Raw genomic sequence first — 25,916 nt, forward strand, 5'->3', positions numbered from 1 at the left:
ACAGATGCACGCACACCTGAGAGAGACCGCGAGAACGGTTAGGTCCCTGTTTTGAACGCACCCGTCCTCCGCTGTTCCCGAGTTTCTCGGAGGTTCATCCACCTGCTTTTCTTCCTTTCTCTCCACAGTTCTTCATCCCTTTGCACGCGAAACTTCCTTCGTTTTTCACTCTCCGTTTTTCTGGACTTCTCGCACGTCGCTCCTTCTTCCTCTGTCTGGCACGATGGCCGAGCCGCCGCTCGCAGGTCGTGGATCGAAGGCTAGACTTTCTTCTTCTCGCCGGGCGCGGAAGGAGGAGCAGATTTACGGCATCTTCGCAGAAGACGAGGAGACCAGCAACAGCTTTCTCTTGGCCAGCAGCGACGAAGACGACGGGTACAAGAAGGGGAGAGGCGCGATCCAGTTCGTCAAGGGGGGTGTCTGGACGCCCACACCCGCGGACGCGAGTGGAAGCAAGAAGCGTCAAGTTTCCGAGCCCACAAAGAAGCGCGAGAAGAAGATCAGAGACGCAAAGTCCGAGTCGAGCGAGGAGGCAGATGCATCGCTCTCTCTCCAGGACCAGCTGTTGAACGCCCAGGTGCTGAAGGAGGTACTGGGGGACGCGTACGAGTCCAGCGAGGAAGAAGAGAAGGCTGACCTCGACGAAGAAAAAGAGAAGGCCTCTGCGAAGAGCGCCGAAGAAAACGATGAGACTCAGGACTCGCCTGCAGAAACGTCTGAAGAAGATGGAGACTCCTCGCGGACGGCGAAGAGAAGGAAACTGGGCGAGAGCAGAGAAGAAGCTTCAGATGCTTCAGAGAGCGAAGGGGAGTCCGACGACGAAGAGTCCGACAGGAGTCGGTTTAAGTTCTCCGGAGCGCAGAACGTCAAGGCAGATGCAAAGGCAGGAGACAGCGGACCAGTCGCCGTCGAGAAAAATACTTGGGGATTCGCGAAAATGGAAAAAACCTACGGCGTTGGCTTCAAACTCCTTCAGAAAATGGGCTTCAAAGGAGGCGGCCTAGGCCGACACGGCACCGGAGTTGCCAATCCTCTCGAAGTCCGAGTCAGAGAAAAGAACCGAGGCCTACAGGTGAGTCCCTGCAACTTTCGAGCTTCAACAAGAGCGCCACTCTAGCCTGAACGGCAAAACTCACCCGTTGTCAATTTGCAATCAAAATACACAAACACACGGGGGCCTCATATCTATCTATCTATCTATCTATCTATATATATATATATATATATACATATATATACATATATACATACATATATATACATATATACATACATATATATACATATATATATACATATACATATATATACATATACATATATATATATATATATACACGAGGAGTTAGAGAAGTAGTGCTCTTGAGCGTCACAAACAGGGGAAGCAAGTCAACAATTCCGCCTGTGTTCAGGTGTGCCTGTGACGGTTCATTTTTTTTTAACCCCCATGCATAAATCAATGTGAATTGCATGAACTCGACGCTGGAAATCTGTGCTTGTTCCACGAGTTGAGAAGCGGACCGGATATGTGTGTGTGTGTGTTTGTTTTGGTGACGAGTCTTGGGAGAGGTCGCTCCCTCGGCGTTTTCTTTCGCGCGGTTTGCACTGTGTTCTGCTTCTGTGCTCCGCGTCTCGTTTCTCGGGTCTTCTCCGTCATGTCGGTTTCGCTCTCTGTCTCACTCCTCGCTTTTCCTCGTTTGCCTCCCGTCGGTTCTTGGTTCGCCTTCACAGGATTCGGGGGAGAAGGTGGGTCGCATGTCGAAGGGGAAGGCGTTGACGGCCCTGGACATTCTGCTCGGCAAGAAGTTCGAGAAGAACGAGGAGGGCGTCTCCGAAGAGTGGAAGAAGAACCGCAAGGCGTTGACACCGTCGGAGCGAAGGCGGCGGCGCCTGGCGCAGACGGCGGCGGAGGTCGCTGCTGAGGGGCGCTTGCAGGTCCAGCGCGCGCGGGAGAAGCTTCAGGCTTCTTCGGTGAGGATTCTGGACATGACAGGTCCGGACGTGAGAGTCATCCAGGGCAAAGACGAGCTGCGGGAGACGCTGCTGCACCACAAACGCGTCGCCGATGGGGCAGCCGCCGGCGCAGAGGACGAGGAGTTCGTCCTGCAGGGCCTCGCGGGCGCGGACGGCGGCGAGACGCGCCTTTCAGGTCGAGTGGCGCGAGCCGCGCCTCTGCGCAGCTTGCAGATACGCTTGCGGCATGTGATTGGCGGAGTCGAAGAGGAGCTGAGGCAAGTTGTGCGTGAGAAAAAAGAGCAAGAAGCCGTCCTGCTGCAGTGGGCCGACCGCGGGGACAACGCAGACGGCGCCGACGATCGAGAGGACGACCTGTGGGCGGACGCGAACGCAGACAAGGGTGTAGGTTTCGCCGAGAACGCGGTTCTCGAGTCTCTGCGAAGCGCAAAAGAAATGGTGAAACGCGTGGAACGCATCGACGAAGAGCTGAGGAAACTCTGGGAGGAATTCGCCTGCGACTCCGAATCCCGGCGCCCAGGCAATCAGGAAGAACACAGTGGAGACCGACGGAGGAAAGAGGAGGAGAGCGGTAGGAGAAGGAGAGATGACGAGAGCGATCGGAGAAGGCGAGATGACGAGAGCGATCGGAGAAGGCGAGATGACGAGAGCGATCGGAGAAGACGAGATGACGAGAGCGATCGGAGAAGACGAGATGACGAGAGAGGTCGAAAAAGGAAAGAGGAGGAGGGAGATCGGAGAAGGAAAGAGGAGGAGGGAGATCGGAGAAGGAAAGAGGAGGAGGGAGATCGGAGAAGGAAAGAGGAGGAGGGAGATCGGAGAAGGAAAGAGGAGGAGGGCGATCGGAGAAGGAGAGATGACGAGAGAGAAGAGAAAAAGAGAGAGAGAGGCAGATCGGGAAGCAGAGGGGAGAACGGGTGGGAACGCCGAGGTCGCAGTGAGGAAGCAAGTGAAGAGAAGTCGTTGAGTTCGGAACGCGAGCGTAGAGATGAGACGCGAGCTTCTGCGCCTAGCAAGAGAGAGCAGTGGAGCAACGATGAACGGAGTCGGAGCAGAAGCAAAGCTCGAGGTGGAGGGTCGCGAGGCGCTTCGCAGAGCCCTCAGAGGAGAGGCACTTCCCTGTCGGAGAAGAGTTCTTCGGATTCAGATCCTTTCGGCATCGACGCCGTGCTGGACCTTGCGACAGCTCTGCATGACAAGTACCCTTTCGAGTTTCGTGTACTTCATGTCCCTAGTCTCTTGACCGCCCTTCTCCGCCCCCGCCTTCAGTGTGCGCTTCGCTCTTGGAGACCTCTTGCCTCTTCTTCCTCTTCTTCGCCTTCTTCCTCGTCTTCCTCCGCTTCGTCCTGCCCTCACGCGCCTGCCTCTGCTGCGTCGGAGACCGGTTGTGACAGCGACGTTTCGTCGCGTTTGCCAACTGCTGTGGGCCGTCTGGTGGCGCGTTTTTCGGCGCTGGCGCAACAGGAGGCGTTGGAAGTCCATGCGTGTTATCGGATGCTCGCGCGCTTGGAGGGCCGAGCGGATGGGTCGTCGAAGGCGTTCTCGGAGTCGGCTTCGGCGGAACGCGACGGCTGCACGCAGTCTTGGCTGGCGCCACTGCTCGCAGGTCGAATGGAGGGTCGCGAACTGCAGAGACAAACGCAGGAGCGGGTGACATGTCGTCTGACGTTCGATTCGCAGACGGCGGCTCTGCGACTCCTCCGGCTGCCGCTGCGCGCCTCGGCCCAGCCGTACCTGCTGAGTATGCATGCCCTCGAACATGTCCTGCGGGTCACTGTGCTCGAAGCACTCAGGGCGGCGCTGGTGAACGACTGGTCGCCGGACGACGGCGAGGGCGCGCGACTGCAGGCTGAAGGATCTGCCGCCTCCGGGAAGGCCGCAGGAGCCTCTGCAGGAGACAGAGGCGCGGAGCCACTGGCGGCGGCGCCCTCAGGAGGCGACAGTGGGGTATGTGTGGTGACGCTCGTCGAGCGCTGGCTAGGCGCGTTGCCGCCGGAGACAGCGCGGTTTTTGATCGAGGACGTCGTGCTTCAGAAGCTTCTCCAAGCCGTCGACGAGTGGAATCCGGTCAAGGCGAAAACGCCGATTCACACATGGCTGCACCCGTGGCTTCCCCACCTGTCCCCGCATCACTTGCAGCTGCTGTCGTCGCCGCTGCGTCTGAAGATCGGACTTGCGCTGGACGCCAAGTGGAAGGCAACGGACCGAAGTGCCGTGAACTTGCTGCTGCCTTGGGCGACTGTCTTCGACGCGTACAGCTTCGCGGCGCTCCTGCAGCGCTCCGTGATGCCGAAGCTCCACGACCATTTGCTGAACCTGCCGATTCGTCCCGACAACCAACACATGCAGCCCCTCCACGACGTCCTCGTCTGGGTCCCGCTGCTGCCTGTGGAGATGCTGGTGAACCTGTTTTTAACGGCCTTCTTTCCGCGCTGGCTGCAGGTCTTGAAGGTGTGGATCAACTCGACGCATGCCGACTTCTCGGAAATCCTCGAGTGGTACTCCGGCTGGAAAGAAATCCTCCCGCAGGCCCTCGTGACGCATGCACGCGTCCAAGGCGTCTTCGTCGAAGCTCTTCAACTGATGAACTACGCGTCCGCCACGCTCGGCTTGCCTGTGATTCCTCAGCCGCCCTCAACCAGCCAGGCGCCCCAACCTCCGTCGCCGGTGTCTGCGTTTCCTCACCCGCCTTCGCATGCCGCGCAAATGGGTCCTTTCCCGCCTCCGGGCGCGGCCCCGCCGGCTCCAGGCGCGGCTACCGCGGGCGCCGGCGCGGCCTACTACTTGGGGCAGGGTGTCTCCGGGTTGAGCTCTGGAGCCCAACTAGCGCCCGAACCGGTGGCGCCGGGCCCGACGGCCGTCTCGGGCGACGGGACGACGCCCGCGCCGCCAGGGACCATCAGCTCACTGGAGTACTTGGAGGGCCTTGCCAAGGAAAAGGGCATTCTGTTCAAGCCGAAGGTCGGGCGAATTGAGGAAGGCAGACAGGTGTACGCGTATGGACGGATGAACATGTACGTAAAAGACAAGGTGATCTACGTGAAGGGAAAGGCCATTTTGAAGTGGACGCCTGTCGACATCGACGACCTCTTGAAACTCGCAAAGGGAGAAAAGACCAGCATCAGTGGATCGGCTTACAGTCGGAAAGGGAGGTAGCAACGGGGTTTGAGAAATTCGAACGACCAGCTCCTCTACATGTATTACACGACGGGTGCTGGCGACCTTGACGCGCATGCAGACGGTCCGGCCTTCTGTATGCCACTACGACGGGAAGACAGCCCTGCCGAACGATCTGAAGCAGAGGTTCCGACAAATGCCTGCATGCGCAGGAGACATTTCCGGAGTTCGTTGTCGCGTAGTCTGTGTTTGTCGAAGCGTCTACCTGTGCTGCTTCGTCACTTGTTCGTTTCTGATCGCCTTTTTTCCACGAGAACCGGTCTGTACGGAGACAGCTTTCAAAAGGGATTGGCGCAGAGGACTAGAGGAGACACGTGAATAATTGCATGCATGCAGAGTGGGTGCATGCAGTCGAACATACTCAGCACGAACCCCAAAACGTAGCTCAGGCGTCGAGCCCGGTTCCGCTCCCCAATTGCGCTGGGCAAACCTGGAGTGCAGCTCGACTTGAGAAAGGAAATGAGACCAAACCATGAGCGCGCCAAGTGACGAGAGAACAACTCGTCAGCGCCGCACGGCGGAGGGGAGGAAAAAACACAGGAAAAACTGCAACGAAGAGAAAACGAAGAAATGAAAAAATCGGATTGAGGAGGAATCAAGTGTCAAAATCACCTTTGTGGCCACAGAGAGAGACACAGTGAGAGAGGCGATCCGAGTGGAACAGCGAGAAAAGCTTTTTAGATTGAACTGCTTTCCACTTTGCATGCAATCGTTTCACGCACAAGCCGCCTGCCGGACCCGGTCGGGAGAGAAGAGGCACCAACGTTTCGACGCTGTGCAGACTTCAGGGACTTTGCTCACAGCACTCCGCCCTCCCCGCGGTCAGTTTCGGAACCTTTCGGCGGACTTCTTGTTGTGACCTACACCCGCGAAAGGAGACACTGTCAGCCACAGCACTGCACTTATGAATGCGCAGGCGTAGTTGAAGAGAGAAAAACGACGAGAAGCGCAAACAAAAATGTGAATTAGTTCTTCTGCATTCTGAGAAAGACGAGCACACCGCGCAGCTGGCCCCATTCACAGTCGCGAACGTCAACTGCGCCTTCTCGGGAAATTGCCGAAAGGCTGCTGATACAAAATGTGCATGTAAACCTAATATATATATATATATATATATATATATGTATGTATATGTATATGTGTGCGTGTACAGATTTGATGGTGCATGCACATATGTGTATATATACTGAGTTGTTTTGTGTCAGTGAAGCGTTCAGAGGTTCGACGGGGGTGTTCGCTTCATACGTGATCATTTTATATGCGGGCGCTTTGCCTGTTTGTCGTCTCTTCCAAATTCAGGAAGAAGGCACGTGAGCCTTTCCTGAGGCTCCTCTCGCGAGCTGGTGCAGAGAGAGCTCTTCTGACGCGGGGACGACCTCCCGGAGACTTTGTCTGAGCTCGGCACTTCCGTTTCTGCTGAGCGAATGTAGGGACGACGGAAACACAGAATTCTACAAAACGAGGAACTGTGTGCGGTTGCGTTCTTTTCCGGTCGCTTCCGACGCTCGTTCGCTTCTCTTCGCTTCCCGGGAAGCGAAACAGGTCGGCCTGGAAAACATGCACTTTTCCCTCTGCCCCCGTGAAGTTCCTGTCAAGGAACAGTCTCCGCAGAGAACGAGAGAGGCGCAGAAGCCGAGAAGAGCCGAGACGAATCCTCGTTCGGTAGCGACAGACAAGAGTCAGGAAATACAGAAGGGGACTGGGACAATCTTCTGCTGTTCAAAAAAACGAGGTGTGTCTCCTGTGTAGCTCTGGAAAAGCGCTGGTGCACTGAGGCGAATCTCATACACCTCGCGACCCTACAAAGATACATCCATATATATATATATATATATATACATATATATATATATATATATACATATATATATATATATATATATAAGTGCATATACGCATGCACCAATGCTCTAAAATGGGAACACACGCATTTTACATGAATGTGTAAATAGACAAACCGAACCACGAACATATATACACAGACATACAAGAATATACATATATATATATATATATATATATACATATACACGTACACATTTACGTAAAAAAACATATACGTATGTATACGTATATATACCGGTACGTATTGATATATATATATATATATATATATATATATAAAATGTAGGTACAGATGCCTGCACCTCCAGCAAAGACGGGAGTGTTTGTCATTCTTTCTTCGTGGTAAGACCGGAAAAGGAGCCTTTGGAGTGGAGCTGTTCCCTATTTTTTGTTTCGCCAGGCAAAAGCAGACAGAGTCGGATTGGACGAGCCTGTCACCTTGCCGCCAAGGATCCACGAGTCCCCAGACGCCCCGCTGGCGTTTGAGGCCGCCTCGAAGGCTGTGCCGAATTTCTTCTTTTTTCGGCTTGAAGAAGAGCCAGGAACTGCGGGGGCAGACTGAAGAAGCGACTGTGCAAGAGAGGAAGACGAGAATTGGACAGAAAGTTGAGAGGGAGACTGAGACGGGGGAGGCGAAGACTGAGAAGACGCAGAGGGAAGGGTGCGAGAAGCGAGAGAAGCAGACGAAGCAGGTTGGAAAGAGGGTGCAGCGAACGCGGCGAAAGGAGAAGACGCGTGAAGCGCCCTTTCGGAAACATGAATTTCGTTTGGGGATTTGTGTCGCTTGTGTCGCGCGTTGTATGCTTCATTTTCGTCGTCTTGGCTTCTCTCGCGTTTCTGCGGCCCTGCGCCGACAACTTGCCCTTCTTCAGCGTCTGTGTTCTCCTCACTCAGCTGGGCATTTTCGCGGTACGCAAACGCTGCGAAGGCCGAGCGCGCCCCCGAGAGAGAACAAACACCATCTTTCTCGAGAGACAAAGAGGACTCAGCGCCGTGCGTTGCCTGGTTATTTTCCTTCCTGTTTTCCCTGAATCCGCGCTCTGTCTGCACCACTCTCGTTCGCTTTTCGACGATGAAAGTGAGTTTCATCTGTCCACCCTTTGCTGGCTTTTCGCTCGAACACACGATACGACTTCGCACGGCTCCCTTTTGCATCGATGTCGCAGTGATCTCTTCTCTCTCCTGTTCAGACGCGGTGGCACGACTCGCGTCTCCGCCAGCCTCGCTGGCCTCCCTCTCCTTCGCTTCGTGCATCGCAGCCGCCTGTCGTGCTCCCTCGCCTCCAGGCTGGCGAGCGTCGTCTCCGCAGAAATGTCCCTGTCTTGTCTGTTGCGGTGCGCATGGCATCGCGAAGTCATCGAACGCAGGCGCCTCTCTGCAGGCCTCGTCTTCGCGCGCTCTCGCCCGTCGCTCTCTCTGTTCGCTCTCTCCCCCGTCTTTCGCCGCTCTCGTCCGCTGGAGCCAGGACGAAGCAGCACTGCGGTATGACGCGAAATCGGCGGAGGCCGACGCGCGCGAAGGCGAGCAGGGCGGAACGTCGGAAGAAGCGGAAACGCAAGAGGAAGAAGCGTCGAAATACGAGGACACAGAAGACGACGAAGACAAAGAAGAAGACGAAGAAGAAGACAAAGCAGAAGACGAAGAAGAAGAAGAAGAAGAGGAAGAAGAAGAGGGACGCTGGTGCGTTTGACAGGCGCGCGATCGTGCTGAAAGCAAATTGTCTTCATGGACGCGTATCAGCGACCGTGTTCGATACTCCTCGAGCAACAACCTTTCTTTACGATTCAACTGCACACAGAAACGAGGTCGGAAGGAACGGCGAGTGGGCGGGGAACAGATCCGAGAAACCGGCGCGCGGAGAGACCCCGAGCACAGCAGGCGTCCGCCACCGAGAGACAGAGAAAGAAGAAGAGAAAGAGAGGGAACCGTGGAGAGAGAAAAGAAGAGATCACACGAGAGAGAAGCATTTGAGCGCAGCAGAGAAGACGACGCGGCGGAGCAGAGACGCGAGTGAAGGAAGAAGCGCCACCGACAGAGACACAGCCGACTCTGTGCATGAAACCAGCGCGGAACAAGGAAAGACGCGCGCAAGCGAGAGGGGAAAGGAACTCACATGCGCAATTCGAGGCTTGTGGGTGCGTGGGTTAACCAGGCCATCTGCGTAAGGAAGGAAATTCTCTTGGCATTTGCCGACGATCTTCTCCCGCGCAGCCTGTTCACAGCAAGCAAGCCATGAAAACGCCAGAGAACTTTCTTCGCAGCGGTTCTCTCGGCTGCGTTTCTTTCGTCTTCGCACTCAGGAGGCGGGGACGACCAGAAGTCCGGAGGAACGCTGGAGGACCGCTGGAGGAACGCGCGTGGAGACAAAGGACGCGGGAAGCGAGACAAAGAGACGAAGGGCCCAAGGACATTCAAGAGAGAGAGAAAGGTAGGCGTCGACAAGAGAGTGACAAGGCCAGGAGAGACCGTCGAGGCCACTGGAACGCACACAAAGGCCAAGAACCGTCGAGAGGACCATGCAAAGGATAAATTGCCTGGAGGCGTTCACGACGCTCTGTTCATCTCTCTTCGATGCGCGGATGTTCTTCGCTCTCTCCTCTGGACCGCGTCCTCGGTTTCTCTGCTTTCGTTCCGACTCTAGTGAATTTGGCTTCTTCCCCTCTCGCCTACCTCGCCGTCGCTGTCGTCTCTGTCAAGGTCGCACGCGCCTTCCGAGAACTTGCGCGAGTCTCGCCTCTCCGGTTTCTTGTCGCCTCTGCGTTCCGTCTCCTCTGTCTGCTCTGCGAGCTCGGTCTCCGCCGCCTTCTTCTCGCTCGACTCCGCGACTCCCTCCGGCCGGTGGTTTTCCTTCTCTCCTGCGCAGTTCTCTTCTCGCGTGAGGCGATCCTCAGGCGTCCCTCGGTCCGCGGACGTCTGAGCGCAGGACGAAGCATGGCGGCGCCCCACAACAGGCGACACAGAAGAAAGAGAAGCAGAGAGAGAAGAACGATGAGGAAGAAGAGAAGAAGCAGAAACAACCAATCCGGAGTTCACATCGAAGACGCGGTGGTGTGTGAAGGCCACCATGGCCATCTTGTGTCCACGCAGGACAACCTCCTGAGGCTGAAAAAAGGAAACAGACAAAAAACGAAAAGAAAAACATCACGACACAGAAGGGCAGAAGGGGGGAGCCGCCGAACGCAGGCGCGCAAAGCCGAGCTGTGCAGAGGAGTCTGGCCAGAGGCAGAATGCTCTTCGGAAGCAAGAGAAAACGCAGGCCGAGCGCCGTGAGAAAGCAGCGAACATCACCGCGCGTGCAGCCTCTGTGGAGGCTGGGCGAGACGAACGAGAGAGGAGAGGAGAGACAACATCACCGAGGGAAGAGAGCCGAGCAAGAGGATCGCGAGCGAGAAGAAGAAAATGACAAAAAGGAAGAAAAGAAAGAAAAGAAAGAAGAGGAAGAAAAGGAAGACGACGCAAGAGGACTTGGGGCACATGTCGACTTACGAGAGTCAGTTTCTTTCTCCACTTCTCGTCTTTGAAAAGGTACTGAATGACGGCTTCCAGCTTCCCCAGTTTGTGTACGAAGCGGCATGCAGTGCTGATGCCGAGACCCTGACGTTGGCAGGCAATTGCGAGAACAGTCGAGTCTCCGTTTGCTCTCGCTCTCTCTGTGCCGGCAGGAACAGGAGCTCGGCAGCGATCGCGCAAGTCACCACACCCAGGATCACACGAAGGGCAGCGACTGCAGGAAAGTCTCTCACGACGTCGCAGCCCCAACGCGCGTGCAGTGCAAGTCGACTGAGAGAAAGGCACTTGCTGCTCTGCGCATGCAATTTGTGAAGATGCTTTCTTCTCTTACGTTAATGTGAACATCGTGCGTGTAGTCGCATCCGCCAAGAACGCACATCGCTGTGAACATCGTCTGATCAAAGTCGCGGAGACACTCCAGCTGTCCCTGAAAACATCACAAATCGCGGTACCTCCATTCGGATTCCCTCAGTCACACACGCAAAGAAACTGCAACTTCAAATGTTCCTGTCATCATACATGCACACAGGTATCGACACCTACAGATGCCCCTCTCTCGCTCCATTCATCGCTGCATGCACTTGGACATATATCCATATATATATATATATATGAACGTATACATATAGATAGCTAGATCTAGATAGATACAGACTGAAACATATATGCACACGCACGTGCAGATGCTTTTATGTACACGTATACATATATATGTATATATATACATATATATACATATATATACATACACATGCATATATATACATATATATACACATATATATACATATATATACACATATATACACCTATATACATATATATACATATATATACACATATATATACATATACATGTATATATATACATATATATACACATATATATACATATATATACATATATATACGTATGAATGGTGGTCGCGAAGCCGTGCGTGCGTGTAGAAGGCGACTTGTGAAACGAGGAAACGAAGAAGGCGCACCAGTTTTTTGGCTGAAGACGCAGAGACGGAGGCCTGCGCGGCGTCGGGAGAGGCGCGGTCGTTTAGAGGGAGACTCAAACGTTCGCAGTTCCCCTCCCTGTCCATCTTGAACAAGACTTGCTGGCAGCCATGCGCGAGCAAGTCGCTGTCTTCCGATACGGCCGCAGCCTACGCGCGAAGACAGGAAGTTTCGAGAAGAAGCAAAGCGTCGGACGTCTTTGTGCATGCACGCCCACAGGGAAAAAACGGTCCCCCGGACAGATCACCAACGATCGTCGGAAAAAAAGGGCAGGTCTTGCGCTCACGACTTCGTTTCAACAGCGCTTCGTTGTCGGCGACTTGGACGCAAGACAAAGATGGAGAGGGAGACAGAGGAGAACTGGCGGACAGAGACGAGCGCCTGCATTGCGACAGAGCTGTGCAGATGTTGTAGGACCAGGCGCAGGTAGACGTCGACGGAGTTGTGTGTAGCGAGATGTTGACACAGGGATAAACTCGTAGATCGGATTCGTTGGAGAGAGCGACTGAAAGGTAGAGCGACGCAAGTGGGTGGACGGTAGGAATCGAATTGAACAGAGTTTGTTGTACACGGTGAGACAAACTCGCACAGATAGAGACAACTACGTGAGTGGAAGGAAGAACGAAATTCCATCGACACAGCCGACTCAGCACCGTCGTTTTCCCAGATAAACAGCTGGGTGTGCACATTTTCGTTTTTTGCGAAAAAAAAAACGTCGAAAAATGGTTCCTGTCTCCAGGCTTTCCTCCTGCCTGTGACACCCACGGCAAGTTCGCTACGAACGCAGACCTCTTGGCTCCTCTGTAGTCACGAAGCGCCATCCGAGCCGGCAGGCGCTCTCTCTTAGGGGCCGAGCCGAGGCTTCTCATGGATTTTCTGCTGGCCTTTGTACCGCATGCTCACGATGCAGAACTACGCAGAGTTGCGCCGCGGCCTCTGTCGACGCACTGGCCTCGAGCCATGTTCGAGAGACCTGCAGCGGAGAAACCGTTGGCTGTTGCCCTGACCGAGGCCGCGGGCAACAAACATCCGCGACTCGCGTTTCCGGTTCGACTCACAATCTTTCCTGTCCGTGCGAGGAAGGCGAGCTGAGCATCCGCCTCGTAGGGCGCGACGACGAAGGCAACGCCGAGCGAGCGACAGGCCGAGATCACTGTGTCCACCTAGACAGCGAAAACACAGAGCTGGACGAGTGGAAGCCGCGGGAGAAACGGACAAGCGAACGAAAAAAAAATCTCTTTCCGTGAAACGCGACAAGGGAACAACTTTCTTCCACGACGCATGGATACATATATATATATATATATATATACATATATATATATATATATATATGCATTTATACATGCATTTATACATGCATGTATACATGCATTTATGTATGTATGTATTTATATATGTATTTATATATTGTTATGCATTTGCATGTGCATGCTTGTCCATTGGCACCCTCTGCACATGCGTATCTGTGCTTGGAGGCGAACGGGTGGAGAAGATGAGCATCGAAGGATACGACCTCCATACGCTGACAGAGGAGAGGACCGCGTGATGCCTGTGAGTCTGGACGTAGACTGGGAGTGGACCCAGCGGACGTACGCAGAGCAACAAATGTCGCCTACCATTTCTGGAGAGATGGAGAGAGCCTGCGAGCACCTGGTGAGAAGTTCCTAAGCGCGAGAGACACCAAACGTAGAGAGACAGAACGCATGGACATTGAGGAATTGCTTCGGCATCGTTTCGCGCATTTTCTTCAGCTGGCTGGCCGACTTGCTCCACCTTGAAGAGACAAGCACCAGACACGGCGCGCCGCCCGCGTCGAAACGAAAGACTCTCCTGTCATCCCCCGGACGCGAAGGTAACCTCTGGGGCAGAACATCTCCAAATAATCGCTCTCTAACAATGTGCGCATGCACACTTTGAACGCGAAGCTCTCGGCGCGAAGTCGCAGCAGGAAACAAATTGAGGGTCGCGCATGCGAGGCCTCTCGAGCCACAACCAGAGACGCTTCTCAACGGATATGCAGAGGCTCGCCGAGACAGCGAAAGAGAGATAAAGACAGAGCGACAAACGGGAAGGGCAAGAGGGCATCCACGCTCGACGTTTGAGGCAACGGTGGAAGGGCGTGGAGAAAACGACGCGAAGGGAGGTAGACAGGGAAACATGTTGTTCGACAGGCACCGCCAACGACCAGTCCATCATCATGGAGACAGCGCATATGAGTGGAGACAGCGCATATGAGTGGAGACAGCGCATATGAGTGGAGGCGGCGTATGCAGAAACAGAGCCTTTAATGGAGAGTACAGAGATTTATTTTTAGGTTGGCCTGTCCTTGTAAACACATTCGTATAGAGAGGTCCAGAAACGCATGTGCATAGCGAGGACCATGTCCATGGCTTCTGACGTCGATGCGCGCAAAAGAGATGCAAAAATAGGGGTCGATGAACAACCGGATTACAGCGACACAGGAGGGCACAGACACTGATGCGGAGGGAGGCTGTGGTCGGCGCAGGACTCGAGAAAGAAAGAAAAGATTGGATTCCTCTGCTCAGCATCCTCAACTCGAACTCCTCAAGCAAGTGCATGCGACATAAATGGAACTTCGAAACGTCGCTGCGGCAGGACTGTTTGCGACTACCAGTTCTGCCAGGGAGAGGACAACATTCGGACACAAGAGAACGAGATGCAAAGGCTGGGGTAGACGAGGCAGAGGGAGAAGAAACAGAAACGGTGAGATGCAGGAAACAGAGAAATGAAAAAACCGAAGACGAACTCGCGTATCTCCAGGAGGTTTGCGACCGGCGCGCCGAGCTTCTTCGTATTTTTTCAGCAGCTCTCGCGCTTCCTCTGACGCCTTTTGCCGTGCTCTGAAACAAGAGAGGAAAAGCTGACCAAAGTCACCAAAGTCACTCTCATGGACATGTCCACGACTTGAATCGCATACCTCCACACCGATACATATACATATATATATATATTCTGATACTTACATGGATATAACATATATACTTGTGGATTGCACAACAAGATAAATGTCTATGTCCTACAGTATAAACAACAGACATATGTCTACGCACATCTCACAGATGGTCATGAACCTGGAAACGTCTACATACCTACAAATATATATATATATATATATAAATAGATATATCTGCAGTCCAGTGAAAATACACATAGGTGTATGCACATACTGTCCTCTGTGGTTCATTGTGTCTACGTGTACTTGCGTGAGAAGTTCTTTCTACAGAAATCTACAAATTCACATGAATAGGAGAGAGAGAAAGGGAGGGAGAGTGTCACGATAGCTATTTGCATGCACTGAGGTCTTCGGTCGACGCTCGATCATCTCACTGTTGTCGCTTCTCGTCCTCGGCTGCCTTTGCCGGAATTTTAGCGCCGTCGAAAACTGAAAAAAAACAAACGTCGCTGGGGACGCATGCAGAAAAATATTAATCCGGTCCACCTCCAGGAACGTCTCAAGTTCTCTAACCGACCCTCCATCCGTTCTCTTGGGAGATATCTATACTCTACTGGGAACAAAGATACAAACGTACAAGTCTCACCCAGCTACACACAGATATCCATATATATATATATATATACATATATATACATATATATATATATATATATACATACATATTTATATACATATATATATATATACATATATATATATATATATACATATATATATATATATATATATCATACTTATACATACATATTCAAGTATATGGCATTCGACACGTATGTACAATGAATAGGATGATTCGTATATTTTTTCGAGATATATATCACATATAGGTGTATGCCGTTTTATGTTTTACATGCATATGTGCATGCATTATCCATGTACATGCATAGCGTTTCGCACGATTATTCAAGTATAAAGCATATACAATACTACATGCCTTTGTATTCATAAACAGAGAGAGCGAGATATACAGCTATAGAGTGAAGCATACATACAAATACGGACTTAGACACAGATCCCTAGATAGACAGACGCATCTATAGGTAAATACAGTTACACAGATATAGGTAGATAGAGATAGATTGAAGATAGATATGCATAGAAAGATATAGGCATAGGCATAGAGGTGGATAGATGGACAGACAGATCGACAACGATATTCAACAGACCTATTCATACGTCTTTGCGTGTAGAAAGAAGCATAGGCGCGAGACGATGTGATCCAGAGAAAATGGCAAGTGAGCTGGAGCATCGCGGGTGCAGCGCGACTTGGGTCTCACCGAGGAGCGGCTCTACGCGGTGGTATTTGAACAGCATAATCATATGGATGACAAATCGGAGGAACCTGAGGGGAAGCGCAGAGAAAAAGACGAAAAGCCAGGCGCGCTGAGGAGGTGAACGAGAATGGGGAACAAAGTTACGGAGGTTCGCGAACGTTGAAACGGACGACGAAGGGAGGCTCGAGCAGGCAGCGATGTCAGGAAAGAAAAGAAAGACGAAGAGGCGCGAAAACGGTGGAGAGCGAAGAGACGAAAACGAAGCAGCGCTTGAAGAGGAAGACGACAGGTGAGGGAGACACAGAAAGATGGAGAGGAAGCCACAGGACGCAGAAGAAAAGCAGAGCTGACGAGGAAGTCCGAAACGAGGAAGTCCGAAACGAGGAAGTCCGAAACCGGGATGCACCCGTTGGAACAAGAAACGAAAGGTATGGTGATGTGAAGCGCTGAAGCTGAGAGACTGAGAACTGCTTCTGTTTTCTCACTTGTCGGACTCTTCCTGCTTGATCAGTTCAACCGCGCAGGCAATGGCACCGCGGTGCAGCCAGCTCATGGCGTCGACGCCCACAGTCTGTCCAGCGAATCTGGCGAGAACACAGAGAGAGACAAAACCCCTGGAGCAGGCAACTATGAAAGCAAGGGCAGAGGAGACCGAAACCGAACGAGAGAAGAAAATGGGGGAAAGCGAGAGGTGAAACGGACCATCCGGAAAGGCGGCGCAGACCGCAGAAGACCTGCGAGAAAGAGACCGCCTGCAGGCTGGCTGAGGACAGACCCAGGGGAGACAGTTCTTGCAGGTTGTGTGTACAGATGCCGAGACTGGCAGCGCAAGAAATCTTCGGACAGTGGGAGAGATGTCGAGATGAAGCGACAGAGAAAACAAGCGAGAGAACGAAGGAGACGAAGCGTCAGACGCGGATCGGATCGACTCGCAGAGAGGTGGAGACATCCCTACAAACGCTCTGTGGAAACAACTGGGCATTCACAAGCAGCGGCGCGGCCCTCACAAAACTCACTCGCTGATGTGCGCAGGCTGCGCAAGCGGCTTGAGAAATTTCTGCGAAACGCGCAGTGGCAAGCAAGAGAGGCACGAGAGACAAAAACGCATGAAATCGCGATTCCTCAAAACAGTGAGATAACAAACATTCATGCATGTATAGACATAAACAGATATAGATACTCATATATATATATAGAGAGAGAGAGATAGAAATACATCGACATAGATAGATAGATATGCATGTAAACATATATAGATGCGCATGTATATATGCCTACATATATAGAAAGACATTTATATACAGAGATAGATAGACATATACATATGTATATACACAAAGAGGCTTCTATCCTGAAATGTGTGCACCTGCGGCTCTGGGCGGAACCGCGCAAGGGGAGCGGGGAGAGCCGCCCAGCTCGGAAAAGCAAGTCTGCATTCAGTTGTCGACGGAGACGAAGGCGGTCGCCAGCGAATCGACTCCTGGATCGCCGCTCAAACACACAGTCGCGAGACTTGGAGGAGATCGTTCATGCCAGATTCACTCAGGCTCCGGCGCTTCACGCAGAAAAAGCGACCTACGAGAAGGTTTTGGATCCCCATTTCGACCCAGCTTAGCGACGGTGGATCGGACGCTCAACTCTGTCCCAGATGCTCGCCGTTTAGCAGGATGCGACAAGACCGGCGCTCGAGACAGGCGCCCTCTCGGTGCGCAGACTGCTCCCGTGGAATGCGGACTAGGCAGAAATATGCAGCGCGATGCGCACAAAAAGGCCTTGATTCACCATCCAGATGCATGCATCTACATTCAGATACGCAAATGAAAAATAAATAAATAGGGATATGCAACTCTACACACTGGTGTGTGTCTAGCCACTCGTACGTCGAGCGAATTTTAGCGATTTCGATATGGATGCTGGTGATATACACTCTGAGAGATTTGCAAGCCGGTGCATGTGAGGGTGTTGAGCCTTGGAGAGGGGGAAGAGGAGAGAGGAAGCCCGAGAAAAGAGGAGAGAAAGAGCGGCATCGGTGGAGACAGAAGAATTCTGCTTGTGGGTCGCGTTCTCGACTTCCTCGCCTGCAGCGCTCGGCGTCAGCCTGCGGGGCGCAAGCGGTGCGGTGCCGATCTCTGCGTGGAAACGAAAACTTGACAGAGCTCTGGCCTCTGTGAGAAAGCGTTTCTCTGGAAAAAACGGCATTCGGCGCTCTCTTCGGACTCACAGGGCATGACAGCGCGAACTCCGCGCAGTCCGCCTCAAAAACTCGGATTTCTGGATGCAGCTGAGCCTGTGTGGAGTTAATTTTTCGGACAGGAGTTCCGCGTTCGCCGGCGAAACGAGATCTGCGAGGAAACGCACTGCAGAAAGCGTCGGCCTTTGATTTGAGACAAGGGCAATGCCAACAACGTGGAGACACACGACACCGGGGAAGCAGGCGACAAGACAACGACGCACCGCAGACACTGTTTTGGAGACAGGAAGCGAAGGAACTTTAAGGTAGATACATTTCTACAGTTGTTCTCGCTTCCTCTCGACTCAGGACCGTCGAAATCAAGATGTTCAATGTACGAAACTGGGCCTGCAAAGTCTTGAAAGGCCCTCCGCGAAGACATATTCTTGTCGCGTAAAAAACGGAGGGAGGGAAAAGCGCCTGCTCCCCGGCGTCCCTCTGGCGAAAGGGAGAGAGGGCAGATGCACACCAGCAGTTGTGTGTGAAAACGAGGAAAGGAGAGAAACGAAAGAAAACGCCGGAACAGAAGAAAAAAAAAGAAAAGAACCACCGGACCAGGCGTTGCAATTGCAACACACACACATACACACATACAGACCTCGCGACGTTTCTCTCACCACCCGCCCTCCTTTTCTGGATTTGTTTGGTAATCCTTTTGCATGCGCATGCACCATGTTTGAAGGTAGTCAGGAAGCGAGTGTGAGGCTAAACTCAGCTGTTTTCTCAAAGTGTCTTTTGCACATTCGCTGCTTCCGAAAGACAGGAAAATGGGAGAAATCCCTCGAAACTCAGGTACTTCACACACTCGGGTGCCGCCTAGGGAGACAAGGCCGCCCCCAGGACGCGGGAGAAACGGAGACGAGACAAGAAAAAAAATCCGCAGCAACATTCCAAGGCGCTCTCGCTCTTTCTTTAGGAACCGACGCCAGACTGCCAAACCGGTGTTCTTGATTCTGAGCGGTACGGCGACGTTCTCCCGCTCCTCCGTCGATGCCTCACATAAGACTCAAAACGCAAAAGAGGTTCTGTGAAATTCACCATCTTCTCACATTTTCCAAACTCCACATTCACTCACTTCAAAACAGAAGAAGCGCGTCTACACTGTTCACTACCCTGTCTCTGTCTCCCTCTCCATCTTCCTCTCTATCTTTCTTGATCCCTGGGCCTCTTTCTTCCTGTCTCCGCCGCCTTCCACGTGCAGCGTTGTTTCTTCATGTACCTTTCCTTCTCCATGTACCTTTCCTTCTTCTTGTTTGCTGCCTTCTCCATGTACCTTTCTTTCTTCTTGTTTGCTGCCTTCTCCATGTACCTTTCTTTCTTCTTGTTTGCTGCCTTCTCCATGTACCTTTCTTTCTTCTTGTTTGCTGCTTCTTGTGTCTTCCTCGGTCTTGAGAGGTGTATCGAGGTCTTCGTGGACTCGGAACGTTTTTGCACCATTCCGGAGGAAAGTGAGATTTCCAGTCTTTGTAGAACTGCGCCGATTTTCCTTCACCTCTGTAAACTGACGAAAATGTAATCTCTGGTAGTCTTGTGAAAGATCATTTGCTCCTACTTTCCCGAGACCTTCGCATCTCGCTTTGTGAAGCCTCCTGTCTCCATAGTGCCGCTTCACTTCTCAAGGACGCCAATGCGGACGAAAAAAACTTCCCCTCCATTCTCTCACCTGCACCCACACGTCCCCTTCACAACTCTCCTCCTCTCGCAAAATCCCTCTAGCTCCTTATATACGCATATATATACATATATATATATATATATATATATATTTATATGAAATATATAAATGTGAATGTATATATATACATATATATATATAATGCATATATATATATATATACATATATATACATACATATATATATATATATTTCTGTGTCTCTGCAGCGGTGTCTGCGTGGCTGTATGTAGACGAGAGGAGAATCGACTGTATGCCAGGTGTGTTTAGGCATTCTTATCACGTAAAGACCCTTTTTTCTTTTTTTCCAGGTGATGTTTTACCAGACAGAGAGGATGCTGTCTAAGAGACCTCCCAGGACAGTTGGGTTTGCCGAATTACTCTCGCTTTCGTGTGTGCTCGAGCCGGAACTCGGACAGGGCCTCTGTGTAGTGAGCTACAAAACGAATTCAACGATGACATTTTTAGCCAAGTAACGACAGCCTGCGCATGCATGCGGTTCTCTCCTGGCGGCCGCGAGGCGCCGGCGAACTCGGTGTGCGTTACTCTTCTCAAAACGCAAAGTTCTCGTCTGCAGTAACGCCGACGAAGGGAGAGTGATGCGAAGGCGCAACGAAAACACAGAGAAAAACGAAAAAAGCCAGCGAAACGCCCAGCAGGTTTGGGCGCTCTCGGCTGTCTAGATACCGCATTGGGATGTAGGCCGCTGAGGCAGGCGGCGAGAAGTGACATACAGGAGAAGTGCAATTTTGACGGCAGATCTGCTGGGATTCGAAGTTCAGCGTGGACGCCAGCAAAGCCGCCGCGCATGCGCGAAACTGCTTCAGACGTTCATTCGTTGATTTGAATGTGAACTTCACTCTCTCCTCACTTCCCGCCAGTGAGCTCCGAGACGCCGGTCTTGAAATCTTTCCTGCAAACGCCAGAAAACAGCCTTTCTTCAGTGTCTCTGATTATGGACAAGAGGGCACCGCTTTTCGCTCTTTTCTCCTTGCGTGACTCATTTGAAAGTGCAGTTTGGTTCCGAGCAAGCGTTTCTGCCTCTACAGTTTCTCGTCAACGCGTTTTCTCCAAAGTGATCCTACCGCATGATTGGTTTTCCGGCGGATGCTTCGCTCCCCCTCAGCGGACTCTCTTCGCCAGATGTCTTGTGCAAGAAACATCTTGGTCCCCAGACGGATGCGTTCTCATAGCGTTCCAGTTAAAGGCTGCTGCTTCCGTCTTTCTTGTCATCTGCTTCTTTCTCAGCGGTTGTGTGTCTTTCCACTCTTTTCGCTTCCTGAGGTCTTCAGTGTCTTTCGCTCTCGCGTTCCTTCGCAGAGCGCTGATCTGCTTATTTCCTTCTGGACAGAGCTGAGCGTTTCTCTCTCGCGCCTACCCCATTAGGTTCAGAAGGAGACTGTCCGAGTTGAGCATCACACGGTTGGAGGACTTGCTGATGGTGTTGGCGACCTCCTTCGCGGTGTCTATACGCCGGAGTTCGAGAAAGGCCGGATTGTTCTTGATGGCATTTCCGATCTGCGACACAGAAAGCGCGAGAAAGTTGAGCACAAAGACGCCTGGTCCACGGTTCCCCAGCGAACGACTCGCGAGACCGCACACCGTATCGACGACGCCGGAGACGTTGCGACTCCTCCCTACCACTGGAGCCCAATCTGGAAGTGACTCGGAGCCATGAGAGTCCGACGCCGAAAGAGCAGTCACGCTCCCTCCCGTCTTCCTATCTCTACAGGCATGACCTCTGAATCTGCCAATCACATCTCTGTCTGCCTTCTCTTCCTCTGCAAAAATTTCTCTCTCTCTCTCTATATATATATATACATATATATATATATATATATATATATATTTATGAATGAATGTATGTACTCTCTGTCTTCTCCCTGCGTATCCGATTCGATGCATGTATCCCTTTCAACGTCTCTTCTGTGCCGCGCCCTGTACGTTTCTTGAAAGCGACGGTCGTCTTCGCCTTCTGTTGTCTCTCGGTTGTTGCTTTTCACTCGTCTCTTTTACGTCCGTTTTCGCGACATTCCGAGGCTCGACATCTCCTTTCTCCGACAGCCTTGCGCGTCATGTTCCCCGTTCTCCTCGAACGCAGTTGCTTTTCACATCTCAAGCAGCCACTCTCGGCCCGGTGCTCTGTCGCAATTGTTTGCTTTGATTGAAGGCTTCCGCCGCTCACCAGCTTCGCAGCCTCGGCTTCTCCCTGAGCCTTGATGATCGTGCTCTTCTTCTCCTCAAGCGCCCTCAAAACGATGTACTTGCCTCGCTCGGCTTGCTGCTGCGCGACCTGCTTCGCCTCCACAGCCTTCTCGTACTCTGGGCCGAAGCTGAGGTGCGTCTGCAAAACGGCAAGAGCGAGAAACGTACAGGCCGGCGCATCCACGTTCCTTGCAGAGTCGTCTCCGCGCCACTGTCTCTTCTCCCGCTTTTCTGCACAAGTCGCCGAGAGACGTTCTCTACCGCTCCCGAAACCACGACGCAGTGCCGCGCGCCGCTGCCGCTGCGTCGAGTGGAAGAGCAGCGCCTCTCGCAGGCGCTTGCTCACACACAAACGCTGCAAGACGCGAGCTTCAGAACAGTCACCTCAGCATCGCGAGGCCGCTTCGACGAAACCGTCGCCGAGAAAAATCCCGGAACTCCTGTCAACCAGTCTCCGCATCGCAGAGTCTCTTCCAGACCCCACACGAGGTTGGTTTCGCTTCTGACTTGAGCCTGAGAGACGGACGACTCGCGACTCTCTCCTGCTCTGTCCTGGTCGCGTTTCGGACTCTCAGAAATGTGATCAGCCCAAAGACGCATGCATGCCCAAACGCATGCACATACCCACGCATGCACGCACACATGAATCTACATGCATACATATATTTATATATATACATATATATATTTATTTATATATATATATATATATGCATACGCATGTAGATGCACATTTGAATATGCTTACATAGAGATGCGCAGACATATATAGATTTGCACGGACACAAATCTATGCATGCAGATGCGCATGCATAGATGTGTGTATACGCATATCCGCACATGCGCTGATGGTTATACAGGCCGATGCCAACATTCAGATTTATCCGCCCACCGAGGTGGAGAGAACAGACAGTTTTGGCTATGAAGATCTTTGTCCTTCTTCCCTTGTGTATGCTTTGTGGTTTTTCTGCGAGTCTGGGTCTGGCTGCGATCTCGCGTTTTCCGCTTTTTGCTTACGAGCGAGACGTCGTCGAGGAGGATGTTGAAGTCTTTCGCGCGGTCCACGAGCTGGTCTCGGACGGCTCTGCTAACGACTTCTCGCTGCGTGATGAGCTGCGAGGCATTGAACTGCGCGACAACGCTCTTCAAGACTTCGTTGATGATCGAGGGCAGAACTTTCTCGTCGTACTCCTTGCCCAGCAGACGGTAGGTCGTCGGCAGCTTTGGCACATCCGGCCGCGACAATACGCGGCATGTGATGTTCACCATTTGAAGATCTGAGCCAAACGCAAAACACAGCCACTGCCTGTACGTTTATATGTCAACATGCATACATACATACATGCATACATATATACATATATATATGTATGTATATATATATATATATACATATATGCATACACATATACATACATACATGCATACATATATACATATATATATGTATATATATATATACATATATGCATACATATATACATACATATATGCATACATATATACATACATATATACATACATATATGAATATATATATATATATATACATGTGCATATGTGTATGTGACAAAGGGAGGTGTGCTTGCCAAGAAGGCGAGAGACGATCTAAGAAAGAAAGACGCAGATACACGTAGAAAGATCGAGGTTGAGAGGGAGAGAGACAGAAAGATGGCGAGACAGCGAGAGAGAGAGAAATGAAGATGCGCTTCGCTCTGTCGCTGAGGACAAGGCGAAACGTCAAGTTGGCAGACCGTGAAGGCGGGCAAGGGAGAGAGAAAAAAACGCAAATGCTCACCACGGGATCCGGAGAGAGAGACGAGGGTGCGCGGCTTGGATCGTACGTCGTAGATGACAGGCCGCTCGACGAGAGGTATGCAGAAGTGAGTTCCCTCCGAGTAGACGCGGTCGAGGACTCCGTAAAAGCGGTTGTAAATAATTGCGCGGTGTCCAGGCTCGACTGAAAAAACGAGACGCAACGTCGGGGAAAATCGGAAAAGCGCGGACAGGCGAGACGAGACCGAGAACGCGAGCACACGAGAGATGAGAGGAGAGAGCACAAGAGGTTTGTCGAAGAACATTCACACCCAAGAACGCTGATTCGAACGCAGCCCCTCTGAAGGCGAGATGCACAATCGGAAGAAAGAACAGACGAACTTCCACTCGACATCCGAATTTCCCTGCGCGCGCCTACGAACGAAGCGCCGCAGACCCCAGACTTCGTTTTTTAGCTTCGTTGTGTCGAGTCACCACTGAGAAATCAGTGGAACGTCTCAAGTGGAACTTCACCTTTGTCCTTTCCCTGTCGGTTTCCTCTCTCATCCGTTCCTTCGAGAACAAACGTTTTCTATCTTGTGCGTCTCGGTCCTTCTGTCTCTTCTCGAGAGACGTGGACCCAAGCGTTGCGACAAGAAGGTCAGTTATCCAACGAAAGAGAGGTCGACCGGTATGGAGCAAGAAAAGAGAAAAGTACTTGAAGAGAAGAAGGAAAATGTCACCAAGAAACGGCGATAGGCGTAAAGGCGTACGGAGGACGAGCGCCGGTCCTTGTGTCTGCCTCTATACGGTTTTATGGGCATTGACCTTTCCTCGTGTGTGTGTCTCAGGGAATTTTTAAATTTCGACATCTTACGCCTCCTGTTCGGCCTCTTCCTCGTCGCAAAAACCTTTCTTCCTCCCTGGCCTTTTTGCCTACGTCGGCTCCTCCCTATCCTCTGCTTCTCCCTTCTCCACCCTCCCCCCTGCCTCGCACTCGCGTTCTCTCTCTCTTTGCCAGTCTCGCGCGTTTTCTCTCTCTTTGCCAGTCTCGCGCGTTTTCTCTCTCTTTGCCAGTCTCGCGCGTTCTCTCTCTCTTTGCCAGTCTCGTGCGTTCTCTCTCTCTTTGCCAGTCTCGCGCGTTTTCTCCTGGCGCCTGGCCTGTCTCTGCCTCTGTCGTCGCTCACCGTTGTACAGAGAATAGTTGAAGAGGCCAATGCCACCGGCCGCCGTGGCGAGGGCAGCGGCGCCGAGGCCGCCGAGCCTTTTGAGGACGTTGGGGTCGACGTTCATTGCGGTTTCTCGCGCGTTCTGCGCAGCGGCGACTCGGCCGGAGAAGCGACAGCTACGTCGTGGACGGGACCAGACGGAGGGGAGAGGCCGAGAAGCAGCCGAGCCTGAGGACGCGGAGGAGGCGGAGGCGGAGGAGGAGAGACGTACCAACAGCGGTGGAGGCTGGAGTCTCTGCTTCTCCGGCCGTCGAAGGAGAAAGAGAGTTTGGAGGGGAGGAAAGAAGGATCGGCGAACGCAGTCGCAGAGAGAGAAGAAGTCTGTCTCCGGAAGCGTAAAGGCGTCCAGGGCGGGAAACGTTCGAAAAGAGAGCTTGCGTCCAGAGAGAAAGAGGGATGCTGGCCCTCGAGAGCAAGACGCGGAAGACTGGCGTGGAAGAAGGCGTCGGGTTGGCAGACTGGCTTCTGCCTCCTCAGGAAAGAGGACAGCGCCAAGGAGGAGACTTTTCGGGGGAAAACGGGGAGCTTTTGCAGAGAAAAGAAGAAAGAGAAGACAGGGAGAGGCGAAGCGCCTTTTCGCGTAGTGCTTTGCTCGGTCAAGGCCGCCGCAAGCCTGGCGGGAGACGCAAAGAGGCCGTCGGAGCGGGGGCTGAGATACAGTCGCGGAGAGGCAGGGAAGAAGAGAGAAAACGAGGCGTTTCACAGAGAGAAAAGAGGACGAGAAGAAGGTCGCTTCCCACACAACTGTGTTCACCGCGTCACCCTGCGACAAGCGTCGCGGCGAACTGCGCGAGACAGGCGCTCAAAGTGCATGCAACGGAAGCTGCTAATAAAGTGAACTCCTCCTCTCTCTTGCTTGGCCTGTTTCCGTGGGGTACGTTTTCAGCAGACAAGCTCAGATGGCATCGAGAGGGCCCCGCGCCGCGGACTCGACGATGCGGTCAAGTTCCCCCGCAGCTTTTTTCGTTTTTTTTCGTTTTTTTTCGTTTTTTTTTCGATTCTGCGCGTTTCTTGCGACAGAACAACTCCCCGCCGAGGTGTGTATGTGTGTATGTTC

The 25,916-nt window shown here is 52.3% G+C and overlaps 3 protein-coding genes across 3 annotated transcripts; 1 reads left to right on the plus strand and 2 right to left on the minus strand.

Annotated features, from left to right (window-relative positions):
- Positions 1-223: 223 nt before the first annotated feature.
- On the plus strand, positions 224-5,130 carry TGME49_233080 (G-patch domain-containing protein; the record flags this gene model as incomplete). The annotated part of the gene is made up of 2 exons (XM_002368126.1): positions 224-1,072; positions 1,732-5,130. The coding sequence occupies 2 exons, from the start codon at positions 224-226 to the stop codon at positions 5,128-5,130; spliced, it is 4,248 nt and encodes a 1,415-aa protein (XP_002368167.1).
- Positions 5,131-7,361: 2,231 nt separating this feature from the next.
- On the minus strand, positions 7,362-17,365 carry TGME49_233090 (XPG N-terminal domain-containing protein; the record flags this gene model as incomplete). Its single annotated transcript, XM_018780350.1, has 14 exons — positions 7,362-8,784; positions 9,110-9,208; positions 9,667-10,098; positions 10,483-10,590; positions 10,838-10,933; positions 11,493-11,660; positions 12,570-12,674; positions 13,131-13,178; positions 14,282-14,375; positions 14,863-14,917; positions 15,769-15,833; positions 16,251-16,349; positions 16,782-16,822; positions 17,345-17,365. The coding sequence occupies 14 exons, from the start codon at positions 17,363-17,365 to the stop codon at positions 7,378-7,380; spliced, it is 2,838 nt and encodes a 945-aa protein (XP_018636792.1). The 3' UTR covers positions 7,362-7,377.
- Positions 17,366-20,204: 2,839 nt separating this feature from the next.
- TGME49_233100 (SPFH domain / Band 7 family protein) lies at positions 20,205-25,607 on the minus strand. The gene is made up of 6 exons (XM_002368128.1): positions 24,818-25,607; positions 23,674-23,835; positions 22,893-23,152; positions 21,856-22,014; positions 21,049-21,188; positions 20,205-20,583 (listed from the first exon to the last, which is right to left on the minus strand). Exons 1-6 carry the CDS (start codon positions 24,921-24,923, stop codon positions 20,538-20,540), a joined length of 873 nt encoding a protein of 290 aa, XP_002368169.1. The 5' UTR covers positions 24,924-25,607; the 3' UTR covers positions 20,205-20,537.
- Positions 25,608-25,916: the final 309 nt, after the last annotated feature.

This window comes from Toxoplasma gondii, chromosome VIII (assembly GCF_000006565.2).
Source record: "Toxoplasma gondii ME49 chromosome VIII, whole genome shotgun sequence".
Taxonomy (NCBI): Eukaryota; Apicomplexa; class Conoidasida; order Eucoccidiorida; family Sarcocystidae; genus Toxoplasma; species Toxoplasma gondii.

Excerpts from the sequence above, each read along its gene's own strand:
- TGME49_233100 (XM_002368128.1), bottom strand. The coding sequence starts at position 24,923 with ATGAACGTCGACCCCAACGTCCTCAAAAGGCTCGGCGGCCTCGGCGCC. Across the intron at positions 22,015-22,892 it reads TCCTCGACGACGTCTCGCTC|ACGCACCTCAGCTTCGGCCC; the intron begins GTAAGCAAAAAG and ends GCCGTTTTGCAG. Across the intron at positions 20,584-21,048 it reads CTCCTTCTGAACCTAATGGG|GAAAGATTTCAAGACCGGCG; the intron begins GTAGGCGCGAGA and ends TGGCGTTTGCAG.